This window comes from Populus alba, chromosome 14, assembly GCF_005239225.2.
Source record: "Populus alba chromosome 14, ASM523922v2, whole genome shotgun sequence".
In the NCBI taxonomy this organism is placed as follows: Eukaryota; Viridiplantae; Streptophyta; class Magnoliopsida; order Malpighiales; family Salicaceae; genus Populus; species Populus alba.
Window position 1 is genome coordinate 15,309,475 of NC_133297.1, and position 20,206 is coordinate 15,329,680.

At 32.1% G+C, this 20,206-nt stretch overlaps 1 protein-coding gene and 1 long non-coding RNA gene across 4 annotated transcripts; one reads left to right on the forward strand and one right to left on the reverse strand.

Annotated features, from left to right (window-relative positions):
* Positions 1-730: 730 nt before the first annotated feature.
* Positions 731-3,991, reverse strand: LOC118033688 (uncharacterized). Of its 2 annotated transcripts, none has more exons than XR_012167803.1 (3): positions 3,617-3,991; positions 2,076-2,129; positions 731-1,139 (listed from the first exon to the last, which is right to left on the reverse strand). It is a non-coding gene; the product is annotated as an uncharacterized lncRNA (long non-coding RNA). The 2 variants fall into 2 exon arrangements; XR_004684902.2 differs by having other exon boundaries at positions 3,622-3,989.
* Positions 3,992-11,343: 7,352 nt separating this feature from the next.
* LOC118033559 (heterogeneous nuclear ribonucleoprotein 1) lies at positions 11,344-17,788 on the forward strand. 2 transcript variants are annotated; one of them, XM_035038604.2, is made up of 6 exons: positions 11,344-11,849; positions 11,947-12,073; positions 12,213-12,261; positions 12,356-12,596; positions 12,930-14,145; positions 17,245-17,788. In XM_035038604.2, exons 4-6 carry the CDS (start codon positions 12,375-12,377, stop codon positions 17,256-17,258), a joined length of 1,452 nt encoding a protein of 483 aa, XP_034894495.1. In that variant the 5' UTR covers positions 11,344-11,849; positions 11,947-12,073; positions 12,213-12,261; positions 12,356-12,374; the 3' UTR covers positions 17,259-17,788. The 2 variants fall into 2 exon arrangements, with proteins under 2 accessions (XP_034894495.1, XP_034894581.1); XM_035038690.2 differs by having other exon boundaries at positions 11,344-11,840.
* The last annotated feature ends 2,418 nt before the right edge of the window (positions 17,789-20,206 follow it).

A 20,206-nucleotide genomic window follows, 5' to 3' on the forward strand; every position in this document is an offset into this window, starting at 1 on the left:
TGAATTTCAATCCTTCAATAATTTTAGGGTTAGGGTTTTTTCTCTTCGATAACTTCCTGTTTGTCATTTCTAATGCGGATCCGGAACAAGGATACTGTCAGAATCGTGACTTCCATCTTCTGGCAAACCATAATTAAACGGTAGAGAATGCCTGCACGAAAGAATTTAGTGCAAATGGAAAATCAAAAGGAACAATCTAACAGAATCGAGCAATGCCCCTGCCATGATAGAGACCTTCGAGAACAATAGATTAAAAAAAAAAAGGTATTTCAATTCACTTTTAAGATGTGAAAAACTTCATCAAACCACAAAACTTATTTTTAAATTTAGCGTTTGATCTATTGCTTTTTAATATATTGAAACTCTAAACCATCTGCAGTAAAATCCATACACTTGGAGAAACCTGACAAGTCCCAAATCACCTACATCCACCATTGGATGGAGAAGTTTCAATGGCTTTCTCTCTCGGTCCCTTCTTTCTCGTGGCTCCCTTTCTATAAAGATAATAAAACTTGGGACTATACTGAAACTTTGTCAACATTTATATTTTTCAGGGGATGGATCACTGTTCATATTGAACAGTGAAAAAACTCCTATATTTTAGTAGATTACTAGATTCTTGGTCGCAATTCGCAGCGGGTCAGTCCTAGGCTACGTAATGAATCATGAATAAACTTGGCAGATCAACCAAAAAGCTTCTTAAATAAACCTCGCCATTAATGGCCATGAATGCAAAGCAAGAAGCCAAATAAGCATGTATTAATACGGGAAACGTGTTTTAACAAAAATAGTCAAAAGAAGGACAAAATCCACAACAAATGCAAGAGCTTAAGAGGGTTTTGACAACAAGATTTCAAGCTCAAAAGGCAAGAACAGTGGCCATTAGATGGCAACATGTTTTCAGCTAACATAGATAGACTTGTTTGCGTAAGAGAGAGAAAGGAAAAAGGAAAATGGTTTCCAGAAAGCTATTGTGCACATGCTTCGGACAAAGCAACAAAGACACTCTGCTTGCGCTACGCTGTGGTGCTTTTTAATTTTTTTAACCAGTCATTGCTCTAACAAAGAGTAAAACTAATAGAATTCCTTGGTTGCAATGCACCAGAATATGCTTATCTTGATGAAAACAAGCTCAATACCTACAAAAGGAGAAATGAATATATCAACAATGGGGGAAGACAAACATATGCGGACTCATCAATCACTATCTATCTCAACCATTGAATCCACCAAGGAAGATTGCTTTCTGAATTCATTTATCGCATACTTGACTGTGTCTGTCAACATGTTCAACACTTACATGAACATGGGACATTTGCATTTATATGATTGTGAGAGAAATTTTTTTTTAAAAAAGTCAAGAATCAAGATGTCCTTGAGGACCATACACCACCAGCCATCCTTTTAGCAAATATTAACTCCATTTTCTATTTCCTAGATTTCATCATGACATTCCTTTAAGAGAAAGAAAAATTAATATAATGCAATATGACAAAGGATTTGATCAATACCCGAGCTTCTACCTTACTCAAAACTGTTTAAAATGCTATGAGGTCAACACTTGATCCTTCCAGAATCTATACTCTTCTGTAATGAAAACCTTTCAAGGTTTCAAAGGCAAGCGCATCAACTTAATGCAAAGGGGAAGCAATAATAAGAGATAGAAAAACTATAATTTAAAGTTTACTTCCATGAAGGACAATCGAACACCCTCTTTAAGCAAAGACATTGAACCATATTCTGATGCCATCAAGCTTATGGCCATGTTCATTAATTTACTCAAATTCTATAAAAGAACCTTGGTCTCCACAGGGCTTTAAAAAAAAACTAAAAGATATGATTGTTAATTGGTGCTTGTTAGTGAACCACATTCTGATACCATCAAACCTAAGACCATGTTCATATTCTCAAATCCAATAAAACACTCAGAAGATCAAGTCTCAGTAAAGCTTTTATAACCTCTATCATTAAGAACTTAAAACAACACAACAAATAATTAGAGGTAAAAAAAGTGCCAAAGACTTTAAAGGCAACGTATATGATCAAGAACTATAGTATCAAACCGTCATCCAAACCTCAAGAGCGATATAATTTGAAGTTCCATAAGCTGTATGAAGCAGGCCATTATCCTGCCAAAAAATACCTGTTAGTGAAAAAGAATGCAAAGAAATGATCCATAAATGGTATGAAAATATGCTCTATTACATGATAAAATCAATCTTTGGTGAATATTTGACTGCTTTAGAAGATGCTTTATAAAAAAAAATAAGCAAAGAAATAGATGTCTTTCTCTAAGAGCAACATAAAACATATAGCTGTAAAAAAAAGGAGGAAAAAAAAAACACAACAGAGGCTATGGTGAAACAACCACAAATAATAAAAGAAGAAACAACAAAAGCTTCAGCAAACACAGCAAAAGAAGTAATCAAGATTGTTTGCTCTAAGCAACAGAAAGAACCCTACAAACAACAAAAAAATTTGCAATGTAACATTTAACAGCAAAAAAGCATACTGATCTATTTCAACAAAATAACCTAGTTAGAGGCATCATAAGCAGCATCTTCAAACCAATTATGAAAGAAATAAAAAACTAAATGCACAAACACAGACAAAATTTATCAAATATCTTTCCAAAAACCACTTGACATTCATGTCTTTTTCCAAGAGCAAACTCTGACTCAGCAAAAGAATTAAATTTTCACAAAACAAAAAACATAAAACCCAACAAACATCTTAAAAAAAAGGCAAACACCTCTCGGGACTTTCATCGATTCTTGCAATTCCAAAGGGAAGACTAGCCCTCCCACCAAGTATCTCGTGTCCCTTTTAGAAAAAACTAAAAATCAAAATTATTGGGGGGGGGGGGGATTTACAGAACCCACTCACAATCCTCATCTTTTCCCTTGGAAGCCCTTTTTATGGGTATAAAACTGCTTAAAAAGTCATCAAAGAAAATCTATTCCCTAAGAAAAAAGTTTGAATTGATAAGAGAAATTCAATAATAAAAAACCAAACCATATATTCTCACAGTTGAAATAATAAGGTCATCTTAAAGACAGAGAATAAAAGAGCACAAAACATGTCCGAATCTCTTAATCTGGAACTTAGCTACAAACCCAGAAAACATAACACCCAAACAAAAACCCAAGAAAAAATTAGAAAGCTAGCCTAACACCAAAGCACATTTACTAGAAGAAGACGAAAATTGCAGCCCTAAAGTAGCAATATATGACAACAAACTATAAAATAAAAGTAGGAGAAATCTTAATTCAGTGAAGGGCCAAACTTTGGTCAACCTTTTTCTCCAGATAAGTAAAAACACGAGCAGAGAACTTAACAATTCTTTCAACAAATCAAACCCGATGCTCAATATATCAAATCCTCCTAACAAAGAATTATTAAAATCTATAGGTTTTCATATATCAAATCAACACAACTTTTAACTTATTAAACACTACAGCTTAATAATCTATTTTAACTCAATCAAAACAACCTTAAAAAAACAGCCCAGATCCATATTTAACTCAATAATCTATTTTAATCCAATCAAGACAATCTTAAAAAATTAACCCAGTTTTATATTTAACTCAACAACCTATAAATATACAAAACATACCATACCAGCTCTTATTTCATCTTGAGAATCTTAACTTTCACGTGTAGAAGCAGTTTCCAGGTTAGTGTCCAGAGAATCCCAAACAAAAGAGACTAAAATAGAAAGTGCTTGATCAATATAATATGCATTTCACCACAATAGGTCTTCACAAATTCTTTTTTTTTTTTCTTGCTCTCTCCTGATCTTTCTCCCTCCCTTGCAAGTTTAAGAAGACAAAAACTTGTTTCCATGTCTCTCTAAATCTCTGCCTCCCTCAACCCTCTCTTCTATCTCTATAACCCTCCCTATCTCTTTCCAGACTTCTTTTTTTTCAAGCCTTTTAAACTTCCTCTCTTCGCCTTCTATCCCATCCTGGGTAGACATAAGTTTGGATGCCGTTATCTGTTTCCAGAAAAAAAAAAAAAAAAAAAAAAAGTTTGGTGATCTAAAAAGAAAATTTCAATAAAAAATATTAAAAATCATATGTGGATATTTTGCATGCAATTAAAGGGGGGGAAAACAATTAATCTAAGAAAATTATAATAGAAAAATAACAAAACATAAATTATATTTTCATTGAATATTCATGATCATATTTAAAAAATTACATATTAAACTCATATATAATAATTAATGAAATGACTGCTAATATTACTAAAAAAAAAGCTATAACCTTATTAAAAAAATATGAGAAAATTGAATAATATTTTATTCAAAACATAAGGAAAAAAAACTAAAAATATTAAGGAGTAATATTAAAAGAGGTTATGTTCCCGAGCTTGAAAGGATGGATCAACACATTTAATCCACTGTAAATAAGCATAGACTTCCTTATTCTAAAACGTAATTATAGTTGTTTTTAAAGTATTTTTTATATTAAAATAATTGTTTTTATTTTTTAAAATTAATATATAAAAACAATCCAAAATACATAAAAAATTAATTTTTAATAAAAAAGATAAAATTGAATTGAATTTAAATAAAAAAATTAAATAAATATTTTTATTTGGAACTGTTTTAAGTATATTGATTTGAACTTTAAATAAAATTTAATTTATAAAAATAAATGTAAAAATAAATCACAAGGAAGACTTCTAATTTGCTACAATAATCTCTCTTGAACTTAACGTTGAAAACAATATTAAAAATAAAATCACATGTTAACATAAACTCTATTTTCAATGTCTCTATCATATACCTCTTTCTTTCATCCCAAAAAAACCTTTAGCAACACAGTATCATTTCTTTATTTGGCATCGATCATTATCAAGATACCCTTGGATGTGAGACTTTGTAACCCTTCAATCATGGAATATTTTTAAAGGGGTTCAATATTTTTAAAACTTTAAATTTGGTCCTCAAAACTTTAATTTTTCTAAATTAATACAATTAAATCTTCTCTTGTTAAACTAAGCAATAAACAAGCAATGGTTTTTTCATTAATACAGTAAGATCCTTATATTCAGGCTATCAAAATAAATGACCAAGTTCAATCACAAACCAATACAATTAAAAAATATATATATAAGGGTCAAAATAAAAAAATCCAAATATGTTCTTGATTATATATATATATATATATAACACTATTGCATTTCACAATATCTTCTCTTTATAGCCTCAGTAATTTCAAGAACATATTTAGTTTTCTTTTTAAATAGTTTTAATATCAAACTAAAATTTATATGCAAAGATAAATTTTAAAATATAGGGTCTATGAAAAATTAATGAATTAATTAGTATATTTTTTACGAGTCAAGTACTCATCATGTTCGAGTGTCAACATTGATTGGCTTCTTAGTTCTAAGGCTTTAATCTTTTACGGTCCTTTTGATTTCATATTTTCTTTATTTTTTATGTAAGCCATATAAAAAAATTGAATTTTAGTTTTATATCTGATATCTTATATTTTTAAAAAATATATATTTCAGGTATGTCATTTCATCCAATTCCAAAATCAACTTATTTTTTTCATTAATTTTGATTTTAACATACAAAAAGAAATGTATTGTCTCAATTCTAAAATCATTAACTTGATTTCCTTTCTATTGAATTCAATTTCAAAATAGAAGGAAAAAATAGATAAAAAAAAAGAAAGAAATCTACTAGAAACTTTATTTATCAATGTTAGCTTTTCTTATTAACTTTTAATTTATGCAATAAATATTTAGTTAAAAAAATAGCAAGCATGCTTAAAGGTTTCACTAATAATACAAAACTAGATGTGGATCTATACCACATTATTGTTTTTTTTTTTTTAAATAATATTTAAATGCTGCAAACATGTGAAAAAAAATATATACGATTTAGATTATAGACTTGATCGAGTCAAATAAATTGATTCTTTTTAATCACATGAAAAACATTTGGCAACTAGAATAAACGAATCAAGATTTTAAAAAGAGTAATCAAGATAATTTGAGAAAAAAACATTTTTCCATAAAGAAAAAAATATAGTTTGATTTTTAGTCAAATAAATATGGAAGGATAAAATTGGATAAAAAAAAAAAAACTTGTCGTAGTCAATTCGAGTTAGCATGATAAACATGCAACTTGGGTAATAAGAAGTAAGCCAGCTCGGGTTAACCTGTCAATCTCGTAACTCAGGTTATAAGATTTAGATAACCTAACTAAAAAATAAAATAAAAACCACAAAAATCATTTTAAAAAAATCAATGTTAAATGATGAAATAAAAAAAATAAGTAAAAAAAACATCAACTCGTGTTAACTATTTAAACCCTTAACTTGAGTTATTAGATTGAAAACATCATACATGGAAAAACCTCAAAGTTCAATCCTTATCTAATCAAGTTTTAAAAGATGAAATTGGGGGGGGGGGGGGGGAATCAAATTATACAAAAAAAAAAAAACAGCAACTAAAAGAATAAAGATAAAAATTGAAATAAAAAAAAATAAATTAGAGGAAAACATTGAAAAGAAAAATCACTTTAATAAAAGCAAAAAAAATTAAAAGAATGAGAACCAAATTGAAAAAAATAATATACCATAAATCTAGATTGAAAGATGAAATTGAAAACAAATAAAAATTATATTAAAGATTCAAGAAAAGATATTAAAAATCAAAAGAATAAGGACCAAATTGAATAAAAAAATATACATCACAAATCAAGATTGAAGGATGAATTTGAAAACAAATAAAAGTTGTATAAAAGTTTCAAGAAAAAATATTAGAAAAAAAAATAAAGACTAAATTGAAAAAAATATGCACCATAAATTAGAATTGAAGAATAAATTTGAAAATAAATAAAACTTTTATAAAAATACCAAGAATAAAAATTAAAAATCAAAAGAATAAAGACCAAGGTTAAAATATCAATAAGTAGGACATCAACTTTAAAATTTTAAATGCCCAACGTGTTTTTCAAGAGAATAAGAGATAGAAAAGAGGGAAAAAACCCCATCCGCGACAATCCACCCCTTACCAGCGCCACGCATCATCCCACCAAGAAAAAGATGTTGTGAAAATTTATTTGACATGATGAAAGAATGCTTTTAATCATCGAAAAGAGTTACACACACCACCAAAAGATTGTGAATGTTTCTACACATTGGATATTTTAACCATTTTTCTTAATAATATTTTATGTTTATTAAATAAATACATTACCCTCGACCAATTAAAAAATAACAAATTAACAAAAAAATCCCCTAAACACAATCGTTAAAAAAATTGATTAAAAAAATAATTAAATCATTTTATTATGCGTTTATTTATAAGTGAAAAGAATTAAAAACTTTCACATACTAGAATTAAAAAATTTACTATGCATCTAAAGAATATTATGTCTTTTATCAATACTGAAAGGCCACGTTAAAAGATAAAAATATCCTTTACACCAAAACTTTTTTGTTTTTTTGAGAAAGACAAGAAGACTATAATTATGGCCATGTTTGTTTTCCGGAAAGTAGTTTTCGGGAAATCATTTTCCAAATTTTCCTGTGTTTGTTTGTCATTAGAAAAGTTGGTCAACGGAAAACACTTTCTGGTCAACAGTAAACACTTTCTTGTTAACGAAAAACAATTTCCAGTCAATTTCAGTCAAAGAAAAATTTAACTTGGTTTTCAAGAAAGTGTTTTTTCTTTAGCTGTGTTTGTTTTCCGGAAAGTGGTTTCCGGGAAATCACTTTCCAAACTTTTTTGTGTTTGTTTGCCAGTAGGGAAATTGGTCAATGGAAAACACTTTCCAGTAAAAGAAAAATTTGGCTTGGTTTTCAGGAAAGTGTTTTCCTGAAAAATTTAGGAGGAAAACACTTTCTGGAAGTTGTGAAAAATTTAGAAATGTCATTATTTGCTGATTATATCAAATTTGATACTCAAACTTTCGATTGCTATATATATATATATATATATATATATATTTTTTTTTTTTTTGAATATTTATTTTTCAATTTCATCTCTTAAAATTTTATTTTTATATTAATTTTGGTTCTTATTTTTATAATTGCTATTTGCTTTTTCCTTATCATATTTTTATTGAAATTTTTTATCTATCAAATTTGGTCCTCATTCTTTTGATTTTTACTTATTTTATTTGAAATAATTTATGAAATGTTGATTATTATTATTTTAATTTCTTCATCTTTCATTTTTTTTAATTTTTTAGATTTGATCTCTATTATTTTGATTATTATTTATTTTATTTGAGATAATTTATGAAATTATATTTTTTTTTCAATTTCATTCTCATTCAACTTTTTAATTTGTAAGATTTGTTCCTCATTATTTTAATAAACTTGAGAAAAATAAAATATTAATAGGTTATTTTCCAGCTCATTTTCCATGACATAACAAAACACTGGAAAGTGTTTTCCAACTCATTTTCCATTACACTACCAAACATAAAAAAATACTTTCTCGGAATTCACTTTCTAAAAAAACTACTTTTCAGCAAACAAACGGTGCCTGTACTCCAACAGTGAAATGCAATAAATTTGCTTTTCATTTTAGTTTTTATTCCTCTCAATTTCTATCTCAAGAAGGTAATAAAAAAAAAAAAACAAAAAAATTAGACAATTTTATTTGAAGAAAAATTGAAAGCCCAAAAAAAAAAAAATCAAACCAAAATATAAGGAGTCCCACAATCCTGCTCACCCCTGCTTGAAACTAAAAAGGCTTGTCAAACAGTCGTCGTCCCCTATCTCCGCCATGCTTATCAGAATTTAGCCATCTACAGTTAATGTTATAACTCTGACAAATCATTTACATTTCAAGCTAGCCATAACCAGACCCAAATCATAAAAATTATGAACCAGATCCATTTAATTGCTTGTAATTAAACACAAAATCTATCCAAAAAGAAGAAGAAGAGAAAAGTTAACCTGGAGGAAGAAGATGATTGGGTGCTCACGATCAAGGGAACAAAAAACCTCGATCATTTCTCCTTTTAGATTAATTTATGCCAAAACACAATTACGTGTGATGCATCTCTCTCTCTCTCTCTCTCTCTCTCTCTCTCTCCAAATTATCATCATCCCAGCTAGTGGCAGGCTGGAGGCCAGCCGTGTTTTCCACTAACCTAGCTATCCTAGCCACAGGAGGATCAATCCAGATGTCGAAAACATCCACCTTACATCTTTACAATCGAAGAGACCGCGACAACCTAACCTTAAATCGGCCAAACTATAAAGCTGCATCAGCACATGACCTAGCTAGCTGGGATGTAATTGCCAAGAGGCAAACTCCGATGAAACAACCGGAAAATAGCATTTATCCAGCTAGCTAGTGGAGAGACCAGGGTTCCTTTCGTGGGGAGCACCAGCAAGGAACATGCCAGCAATTTGATAAATACAAAATACGACACAAACATTCCACCATCCAAATCTTAGTTCAAGGGCTGGCTCCCTGTGTCACACGTACAGAACTACAGTGCTCCGGTCGTCTTGCCCGTCATGTCTGGTGGATTTTAAGGTCCAACACAGAAGACAACATTGTGTATCGAAGTAAAATATGTCATATATATGATTTATAACATTTGCATGGACTTAACATTTATAATATATATAGTTGGTGAAACTATATATGAAATTACAAATGTATTTATCAGACGTCACGCGCGCAGTGAAACTCTTTTTTATTGAGAATATTCGCCCACAAAGTCGTGTTGGAAACCATACAATATAAGAATATTAATTGAAAAAATCAATATCGTTTTTCTTATGTGAGGGTAAAAAAAAAAAGGGTTGACTCTAGTCATTTCAATCAATAAAAAGGATATATTCTCGACAAAAAGAAAAGAAAAGAGATGTATATATCCTGTGGATATGATAATTAGATTTACCATTAAATTGCCATTTGAAATAACATGAGATTGAATAACGCTGATTGTTTAAATAGTAATTTCAACGTTTTTGTGGTTAAGTGAATTTTTTTTTTTTTTCGGATTATTGAGAAAAAGACTTTCAATTATATTGTGACGATTTGTTTTTACATTTTAAAAATATTTGTGAAAAAATTGATTTTTTTTTTAAATTAATATATTTTTTATGTTTATAGATTATTTTGATGCGTTAATATCAAAAATAAATTTTAAAAAACAAAATAATATTATTTTAATATATTTTTAAATAATAAATTTTTAAAAAAAACAACATAACCACAACCAAAATAAGAGAGAGAGGGGGTGCAATCAGTAAAAATTTAATTGTTCCAAATTCATTAATATCTAACCTTCTTCTGTATTAGGTCCCCAATCTAGATTCTTAACCAATTAGATCTCCAAACATTCAAGAATTCTCAATCGAATGCTCTCACAGGTGAATCTGGCCGAGCCTTTTCTCAACTAGGTCCTCATGTGGAACATATTTGTGGATGGAAGGATCAAACTGACGATTCAGAGGTACATTGAGAAGCTAAGGATTCAGAGGTACATTGAGAAGCTAATTAGTTAAAAAAAAAAATAATAAAAAAAAAAGACTCAATTGAGAAAAGGGTTATTGGTTGGGATGCGCCGAAACACCATTCAATAAAAAAATTAATTTTTTTTATTAAATTATCTTTTTATATTATTAGATTGTTCTGATATACAGATCTTAAGGAATAGATTTTAAAAAATATAAAAATTATTTTAATATATTTTAAAATAAAAACTATTTTAAAAATAATCTCTATTATAATACTAACAACTGTTCAACTAATGTTGTGTGATGCTCAAGCATTGACAAGACAATAAAAACAATCAAAATTAGGTAATGATCTATCCTACCAAAAAAAAAAGGTTTAAAGACGGTTTGGTAATAAATTTGAACATGCGTTTATTGAAATTTTGAATTTTTTTTTTTGTTAAAATTGAGTTTGGTTTGTACTTTTTGAATCGTTTTGATGTGCTGATATTAAAAATAATTTTTAAAAAATAAAAAAAATCATTAACATTTATTTCAACACGAAAAACTATTTGAAAAACAACTGCTACCACACTGCCAAACACACTCTTACTCTTAGAACCTCTAATATTTTTGACCTGGAGGAGGTAAGAAAAAAAGGGGGATATTCACACAAAGTGTTGATTGAATACATCAACAGATCACAGCCATAGATCAAAATTCTAAGTTGATGACATATGAAAAAGTCAGAAGAATCTATGGTTGAAGTGTAATATGGGCCCACAGGAACAATGGAGCTGAGATCCCATGCATGCATGTGGACGCACAAAGTTGTGTACTTACAAATCCATCTCCATTAAGTATATATGATGGGTAGGAAGAAGAAGCAATGAAGCATTCCATCTCTTTCCCTTTTATCAGATCAGGGGAAAAAAATACACGAACTTCTCTCAGTTTCCATTTTTTCCTTTCACTGCAAAGGAAAAGTAGTAAATAAAACCAGAAAAATTCAAAATTTGTTTTATAAAAAATATATAAAAACAGAAAAAGAAAATAAAAGAAAATCAGCTCCTTCCATTTTTGAGCCTCTCCCTATATATTCCTCACACCAGACTCCACAAAACTTTCTCTCACTCTCTTTCTCTCTCCAAAACAAAACAACCCTTTTCTCTCACTAGAATTTATGTTTGTATAAATAAATTTGCAATTTTGTTTGGTGACTGAATTTGCATTAGCTGATCAAAAAATTGAAACACAAATTAAAAGAACTAGAAGACGAAGAAGAAGAGGGCATATTGTAGAGGAGGATGAACATGCCCTCTATTTATATTCTCATTATGCCTCCTCTCAGATCTTAAATTATCAATTTTGATGAGATTTACCATCTGGGTTTTTCTTTAATCAGTGGGTTCTGTAAGATTTTTGAGTTTCTTGATTCGGATCTTTGTAAATTTTGGACCTTTATTGAATTCCAGGATTGAATTTCTGTTTCTGGTTTTTTTTTTTCCAGGTTTGATTGATTCTAGATTGTTGGTTGGCTGATTGATCGTAGAAGGATCTGTTAAGTTTTTGACTTTTGTGTCAAACGAAAACATAGGAGTTTTGTTGTGTGTTTTTTCTTAATTGTCCGAATAAAGGTATTGCCTAAATTTGAATTGCATTCTTATTAGATATAATGATAACTTTGATTCATTGTCTGTTTAGTGTTAACTGTCCTTGTTGGTTTTGATTTGCTATTGAATTGTATGTAACTATGTTGTTGTTGATTGGATCCAGTGTAAAATACGTCTACTGAATTGAAGCAGGTGCTTGATTGTCTAAAAAGGTTTGCCTTTTTGTACTGATTTTATTAGTAGTGTGATTTGCATTTGTGAAGTTTTGGGCTTCATATTCACGAAGAAAAATATTTTGTATTGTAGAGATTAAAGAGGAAAAAAAATGCAATCTGATAGTGGCAAGCTGTTCATTGGGGGAATTTCATGGGACACCGATGAAGAACGGCTCAAGGGCTATTTTCGATCTTTTGGGGAGGTGGTGGAGGCTGTGATAATGAAGGATCGCACCACAGGGCGTGCCCGTGGATTTGGTTTTGTTGTTTTTGCTGACCCAGCTGTTGCAGAGAGAGTCATTAAGGAAAAACACAGCATTGATGGCAGAATGGTAAGCTTTGTTAACCTTAAAAGTGACTCTCCAGATTTGTGTGTAATGTAATAATGCTGTTCATAACTTTTACTATATACTGCACCGTACAAAGTGGAGAATTCATTTCTGTATCAGAGTGATGAGTCCAATTTTCTAATTCTTCTTCTGTAGTAAGATATCAAACTCAGCCAAGTGAAAATGCTTGCCTTCTCTCAGTTTATTATTATTATTATTATTATAGATTTGCTAATCTTCCAAATTTGTGATTTTAATGTACTGAAGTTAAGTCTCAAGTGTTGACAGATTCCCACTGTCTGTGCTTGTTCTTCTAATTGATGTGTTCATCCTCAGGTTGAGGCAAAAAAGGCTGTTCCTAGGGATGACCAGAATATTCTGAATAGAAACAGTGGTGGTAGCATCCACAGTTCTCCCGGTCCAGGGCGTACAAAAAAGATTTTCGTAGGAGGCTTAGCATCCACAGTCACAGAAAATGATTTTAAGAATTATTTTGACCAGTTTGGGACCATCATAGATGTTGTGGTGATGTATGATCATAACACACAGAGGCCAAGGGGATTTGGGTTCATCACTTTTGATTCTGAGGAGGCAGTGGACAAAGTTTTGATGAGGACTTTTCATGAACTGAATGGAAAAATGGTTGAGGTCAAGAGAGCTGTTCCCAAAGAGTTATCACCCGGTCCTAGTCGCAGCCCACTTGGTGGATATAATTATGGTCTAAATAGGGTTAATAGCTTCCTTAATGGCTACACTCAGGGATATACTCCAGGTACAGTTGGGGGCTATGGACTTAGGATGGATGGCAGATTCAGTTCAGTTGCTGGTGTCCGAAGTGGTTTCCCTCCATTCGGTTCTGGTTATGGAATGGGTATGAATTTTGAGCCAGCATTGAGCCCTAGTTACGGGGGCAATGCAAATTTTAATAGCAATCTCAGCTATGGGCGGGGAATGAATCCTTACTATATTGGTAATACTAATAGCCTTGCTAGACCTATAGGATATGATGGAGGTAATGGAGGAAATGGAGGAAATACTTCATTTTTCAGCTCGGCAACAAGAAACTTGTGGGGAAATGGGGGGCTAAATCATAACTCCAACTCTACAAGTTCAAATGCATACATGGGATCTGGAACTGGAAGCCTTGGAGGAAGCACCTTTGGCAACAGTGGGGCTAATTGGAGTTCTTCATCACTTCCAGTTCAAGGTGGAGGAAATAATGTTTCTAATAGCAATCTGAGTTTTGGGTATGGAAGTGGTGAAAATAGTTTTGGTTTGGGCATAGGTAGTTATGCAAGAAACAGTGGGAACAATGTGGGCGCAACAATATCACATGCTGCATCAAATGGTAGTTTTGATGGAGCATTTGCTGACCTTTATGGTGGTAGTTCAGATTATGGGGACCCCACTTGGCAGTCATCAAATTCTGAGCGAGATGGATCTGTTTCCTTTGGTTATGGTCTTGGCAATGCCACTTCTGATGTTCCAGTCAAAACTTCCCCTGGTTATGTTGGTGGTGGTTATAGTGTTAATAAGAGACAGTCAAATAGAGGTAAGAGCTTCTAGTCTAGTGCATTAATTCAATTGCTTGTTCTGGTTCTTTAAAAGTTCTTTCTTAATATTACTTTAATAAATAATTTACATACTGAATAATTAAGGTTGCTCCTAATGTTCTGAAAGACAAGTATGCTCGAGTCTTTATAACCAGCAGTAGCATAAGCAATTAGTCTCCATTTTCTTTTTTTCTATGTCATTTCTCTATGTCTGTGTGCATATGTACAGATGGGAAATAATTACAAATGGTTTGCCCAGAACATTTATGATATTTGAAACATGAAGAAATCAATTTGAAACAGGGATCTGTCTTAGCATGTCTTGTTTTGTTCGTAATACTTTGGATTCCTCATCTTGCACTTACTGGATGTGGCGTCTCCCTGCAACAGTCAGTTGATATTTGATTTCTATCACTGAAAGTGTTACTTTAACCCTAACCATTTGACTGCCATATTATTTGTTGTTTATTACATTATGACAGAGGAGTATTGTTCAATTGTCTAGTTTCATAGGAATATTGGTGTTTAGTTTCAAACGTATGAATCAATTGTGCAATAGATAAGATACAGCAAACCAATTAGCAGAAATTTGCTTGACCTCATGGTCAGTGCAATAGTTGACTGAGATAAATTAATAATACAATGTGATGTGAGGAACATGATCTTGTACCACCCCTATGCACGTCTCAAATTCTTTTTTTTCTGCTATAGATGGTTCATTAGGAACCACAGGCTAATCCCAATGTTGGCATGGACACTCCCTCGCCATCATGCAGAACATGAAGTGTTAATAATGCTGAGAGTTCAATATCATTGTTTTCTATTTTCATGAATTAACATTTTTGGTTTGAGGTTCAGAGGAGCAATCTAAACTTATCGTCACTATTTTCATAGAAAAAAGTGAAAAAAGATGTTCTCTGTGCATATATTGATTGGAAAACGAGCCTAGGAAAGCTTAGATTGTGTTTATTTTCAGAAAATAGTTTCTTAGTTTCCATCTCTAGTGTTTTTTTTTTAATTCTAAGATGATCTCTCCTTAAAAAATCAAGGAATTGCTATTAAATTGCTCATTATTTCTGGTGCATTTATTCATATTTATTGCTAGTCTGCCTAATTCCCATTGTTGAGATGTAGACAGTTGATGTTTTCCTGGCTAGATTTTGCTCTTTTCTGTAGTATCTTTGTTATATTCATTTATGTTAATGTCCCCTTGTCAAGAGATGTTTCTCGACTAATAATGCACAAATGATGAGCACAAAACACTTTTCTGCCTCTCCACTTCCTTGTCTTTGTGGTTAATTTTAACATGTAAAACCATGAATTTTAGGTTCCACTATTTTTGTGCACTATCACACACTGTTTTTCCTCCATTCCATTGTAAAAACTCACCATTCTGTTTTGGAGCGCCTGCAAATTTTTGTCAGTAAACAGAATACAGATGGCATAGTTATTCTTCTTCCTATAATGTACTCTTTCATGACGTTAGTTTCATGCTGGACAGGACATCAGTTTCAAATGTGCACATTCTAGTTTCTATGAGAAAGAGGGAGTAATGCACTTGGCATATCCTAGTATTTCTTAGCATTTTGCAGTGATCTGTTTTGGTGGAATTTTTCAACGATCCTTGTATTGTCAAATTTAAAAGCAGGATTATACTTTGGAAGTTAGTTTATAACCAATGTCAAAAATAAAAGGGAAGCTTGTTGTTGGTCTCTAGCATAGGTTTATCATGATTGGATGTTCATTCACATCTCCACTATGACTGTGTGATGAAGTGAGAACTCACTTGATTTATCATGTGCTTTCTTACCATGTTTTCCTTTGTGTCTGAATAAAAGCATATTGTTGCATGAATCTTCTTGTATGCTATGTTGACTTGAAACATACCATAATGAGATCTTCTGTCTAATTGGACCTTTCTATATGGATTTCCTATATGGATTTTGGCTTAGACAGTGAGTGAGTGAGCGAGAGAATAGTGTGTCAATTGGTTCCCCTTTTGACTCAATTGTTTCATGAACTCAAGTGTATTCATCTGTGGATCTGATCTGGTCAACATTTTGACCAGTCAGGTTTTGAATGAGGATTTTAAATTAGAAGTTCAACCACCAGCCATGCAAGTAAAGACTGAGATAGAATGGAATAGGAGCATGCTCTCATAACATGCTCCCACAACACATTTGGTGAATGAGAAATGGGTGCATCAAATGTGTGCAAGAAATGATGACAGATTAATGTGTTGCATTTTGCCTGCTGCGTTTGCAAGTTTAGTCATCATTAGGTCCTTCTGGAGGCTTCCTATGATAGTTTCTCAAATTAAGTGGATGAAAAAAATAATTGTAAGAGATTGAAATGTGTAAATAGAATATCCTTTGGTTCTGAGTGCATGGCATTGGTTGATTGATTGGAGTTTACATGCTTCTTGGTAAGATGTAAAAAAAGACAAGGAAGATTATGACATTGGGATTGATGGGCTTGGGAAGTCCTGCAATCAGGGGCTTATAAGAAAATTGAATAACAAAGACAAATAGAAGTTGGTAATGTGTTGAAGAATGAACTGTTCAGTTAAGCAAGGTTTTTTTTTTTTTTTTTCTTTTCTAAATGGTAATTCCTGGATTATAAGCTGACTAATCTTGAAGTTGCATTACTTCGTCTTGTATTTGTGAGTGATCAGTTGCAAAGGTTGCACATTCCACTCACAGAAATACAGTTTTGCATTTATCCATTACTTTGGATCATCTCTCTTTACCATTGACTCGCAAATATCTAATAAATATGTTGTTGTAGATCTTATTTTATTGATTGAACTGCTGAAGTTGTACTGTACCATCCATTTTAGCTAAGAAACTGAGTGTGGTCTAAGTGTTTGTACTATTAGCATGTACAATGCAAAGTTCTTTGATTTCCTTCACTGGTATCTATGCTGATGACAATGGTTTCTTGTGTAATTTAATTTTCCCCCTGCGATTTTTGAATTGAAAATTGTATGAACAATGCATAGCGATTTAATTTGTGGTACATGAGATATATTTTGATGAATTGATTTTATGGTGCTTCAACCTTTTGATTTTGATGGATAATCTTCAAATTTGTTTCAGGAATTGCTACCTAGCTGGATCATTTCTGTTATCACGAAATATTAGGTGGAGGTATTCTGGTGACCAGGTGAATTGTGAATTTCGCACATCCTCTCATTAGTATATTTCAGTTAAAACAAATTGGTTATCTAGAGCTAACTGGAGTGCCTGCTCTGAAGAATTAAATTTAGGGATAGAAGTTATAAGGGATTTTGTGTCAAGGATCGAGTTTTGAGTTACATTTTAGGTTTTTCTTTTCTTGTTCTTTGATTGAGATGTAAAATCAGCTTGCGGGATATAGTCAAACTGCATCAAAGCATCTCTGGTGAGGCTGGCGATACAAAAAGATTTAGACTTCTTTTTTTTTTTTTCTTCTTACTCCCTAGTTTTTCATGCCCTGTAATTTCTGGCTAAGTTGTGGATTTTTCAGCCATGTCTTGTTCTTCCCACTTCCCATTGATTGGGATCGTTTTTCAGCAGATTGTACCCCAGATTCTTGTTGATTTTACTAGTGTGAAACGTTTAAGGGATACCCATCTAGGGTCCCCATGAATAAGTTGCCACATATTATGATTCTTTTTTCATGGCTTTATTCTATATGCAAAGAGTTGAAACTCGGTATTTGAAATGAACCCTTTTTAACTCGTAAATTGTCACATATGCTGACCAAGTAATGTTGATGACTGGATATCTAGTGTTTATCTCCTTGTTTTGGTAAGTTTCCCATCAAGCGGATGCAGTAGTGCATTCAGTGTGCTAAGCAACGGGACCCTCAGGATTTCTTAACAGCACATAGCATCATACCTACTAAGATAACAATTCTGGTCATCAGCATGCCTAAGCCTGTCGTCCGGGCACGATTTATTTCGCTTGCTTCCCGGTATGGCGTGCAAAGTGCACCGACTTTGCATGTACCACCCGATATCCATCAATTTTCATCTGGGATAGTTGTTTCGGCTTTCTGTTTAGACCATAACTGGCCTTTGCCCGTTTCCGGTGCCGCTAAGTTTGATCATCCTTTCCACTTCTCTGTGAATGAACAATGACTTCTTCCTCAAATGCTCTGTCTAAGGGCCTTACAGCTTTTAGAGGTTTCATGGCGTCTCCAGAAGCGAAGATCTTGTTCCTGACCTGTGCAGTATGGCTGTCAAGCAGTCCAACCTCCTCATTCACCTGTGCATCAGCAAAGCATTTGATCTTCCTAAGCACTCTTGTTTAGTCGAATGCTTTCTATTTCCACCAGGAAATGAATCCGGCAGGAATTTACTGTCATGAATGTATTTGATTTTTTTCTTAGGTCGGTAAGGTGTCAGTTTCGCCACCTGAGCTTGGATAATGAGATTAAGTGGTTCTGAAGAAATCTGTGTCTTCCTTTCCAATTTATATCAATACTAAATGGTTCATTATCGGTATCTAATACTTGGGCTCTACGTTGCATCCTATGTCTAAGCTTGTAAGAAGAACAAAAATATTGTCCAAGGATGATAATTAACGTAAGTTTTATACTATCAAAGCCCCGTTCAGGACAGCTATTCTTGGTGAGTCCTTCCTTCTCTCTCCACGCCATGTCGCCTCGCCTCCCTAGCTGACCACATGATAACTCCCCCCAAAGCCAGCTGAGACGATGGTCCCTTTGGCTTTCTACACTCAACTGCTCAGTTTTGGTGCGCCTGAACTGAGCCAAATTTATGGAGGTGTGAAAGAGATTGGAGTTTCTAATGGCCCAAAAGTTGAAAGGACAAGAAAAGAAGAAAAAAGGGATCGGAAACGGCTTTTGATATGACCTTTCGGGAGATGCTAATGCTTCTTGCAATCAATCAATTTTCCAAACCTTTACAGACTGTAAATATTCAGCATTTCAACCCTACACATGCAAATGCATAATTAGAGCATTCTTTCTATTTGAATGCCGCACTAGTCAGAAGACTTAGGAACTCTCTCTCTCTCTCTCTCTCTCTCTCTCTCTGGTACAGGGAGGGACCGAAGCCCAGAGAAACAACAATGCACATGCCTTCTGTAGCAGAGGAGGAAGAAACAATGAATTTGCAAGTCAATCAGTGCTGCGATTGCCTTTTCGAAAAGCATGCCTGATGAGGACATCTCATTCCTTCCACAGCAGCCTTTGAATTGGAACAATAAACTGGGTTTTGCAGGATTTCTCAAAGGCTATGCTCTAGCGGAGCTGAAGTCACCTCTAGATCAGTGACTTTCTTGAAGCTTTGATCTCAGGGATGGTGATTGGATGCCAATAAATGCAACCTCCAGTTCTGGCTTAAGAAAATAATCTATCTATGTGTTCTAGGATCTACAAATCTGGAAGTAATTCATCAGGTTACCATCTTATATGATGATGTCATGCATGCTTTCGAATGTAATTTTCTTCTAGAAACTTGCTTTCCTTCAAAGGTTGCAACGTTTAGCATCAAGCTGCTGTGACATGAAGAAGAAAAACCCTTTCCTTGGCTTTTAACACGATATTACTCGTACCTCTCAATAGAGAAGAAGAAGAAAACAAGAAACAGAATATTAAACAGCTTAAAGAGAACCCAATCAACCCATAAAAATGACTTTATATATATATATATATATATATATATATATATCTATATATATATATATTGAAATTATAATATATTATATTAATTTGAATTAAAATTAACTTATTAAATCTTTCATTCAATCATCCTATCATAATAATTCTATAAAAAATAAATAATTTTTTTAATTAAATTTATTTCTCAATTAATCTAATATTAAATAATAAAATTTAAAATAAAATTTAATTAAAAAAAAATAAATCAAATTAACTCGAGTTAACCTGTTAAGTAAAGGTTATATAACTGAAATAACCTTATAAAAATAAAATTAAAATAAATTATAAAATAAAATTTTAATTAATTTAATATTAAAAAATAAAATTAAAATAAAATTAATTAAAAAATATAAATAACCATTCATAAAACTCAAGATAATATAATATAAT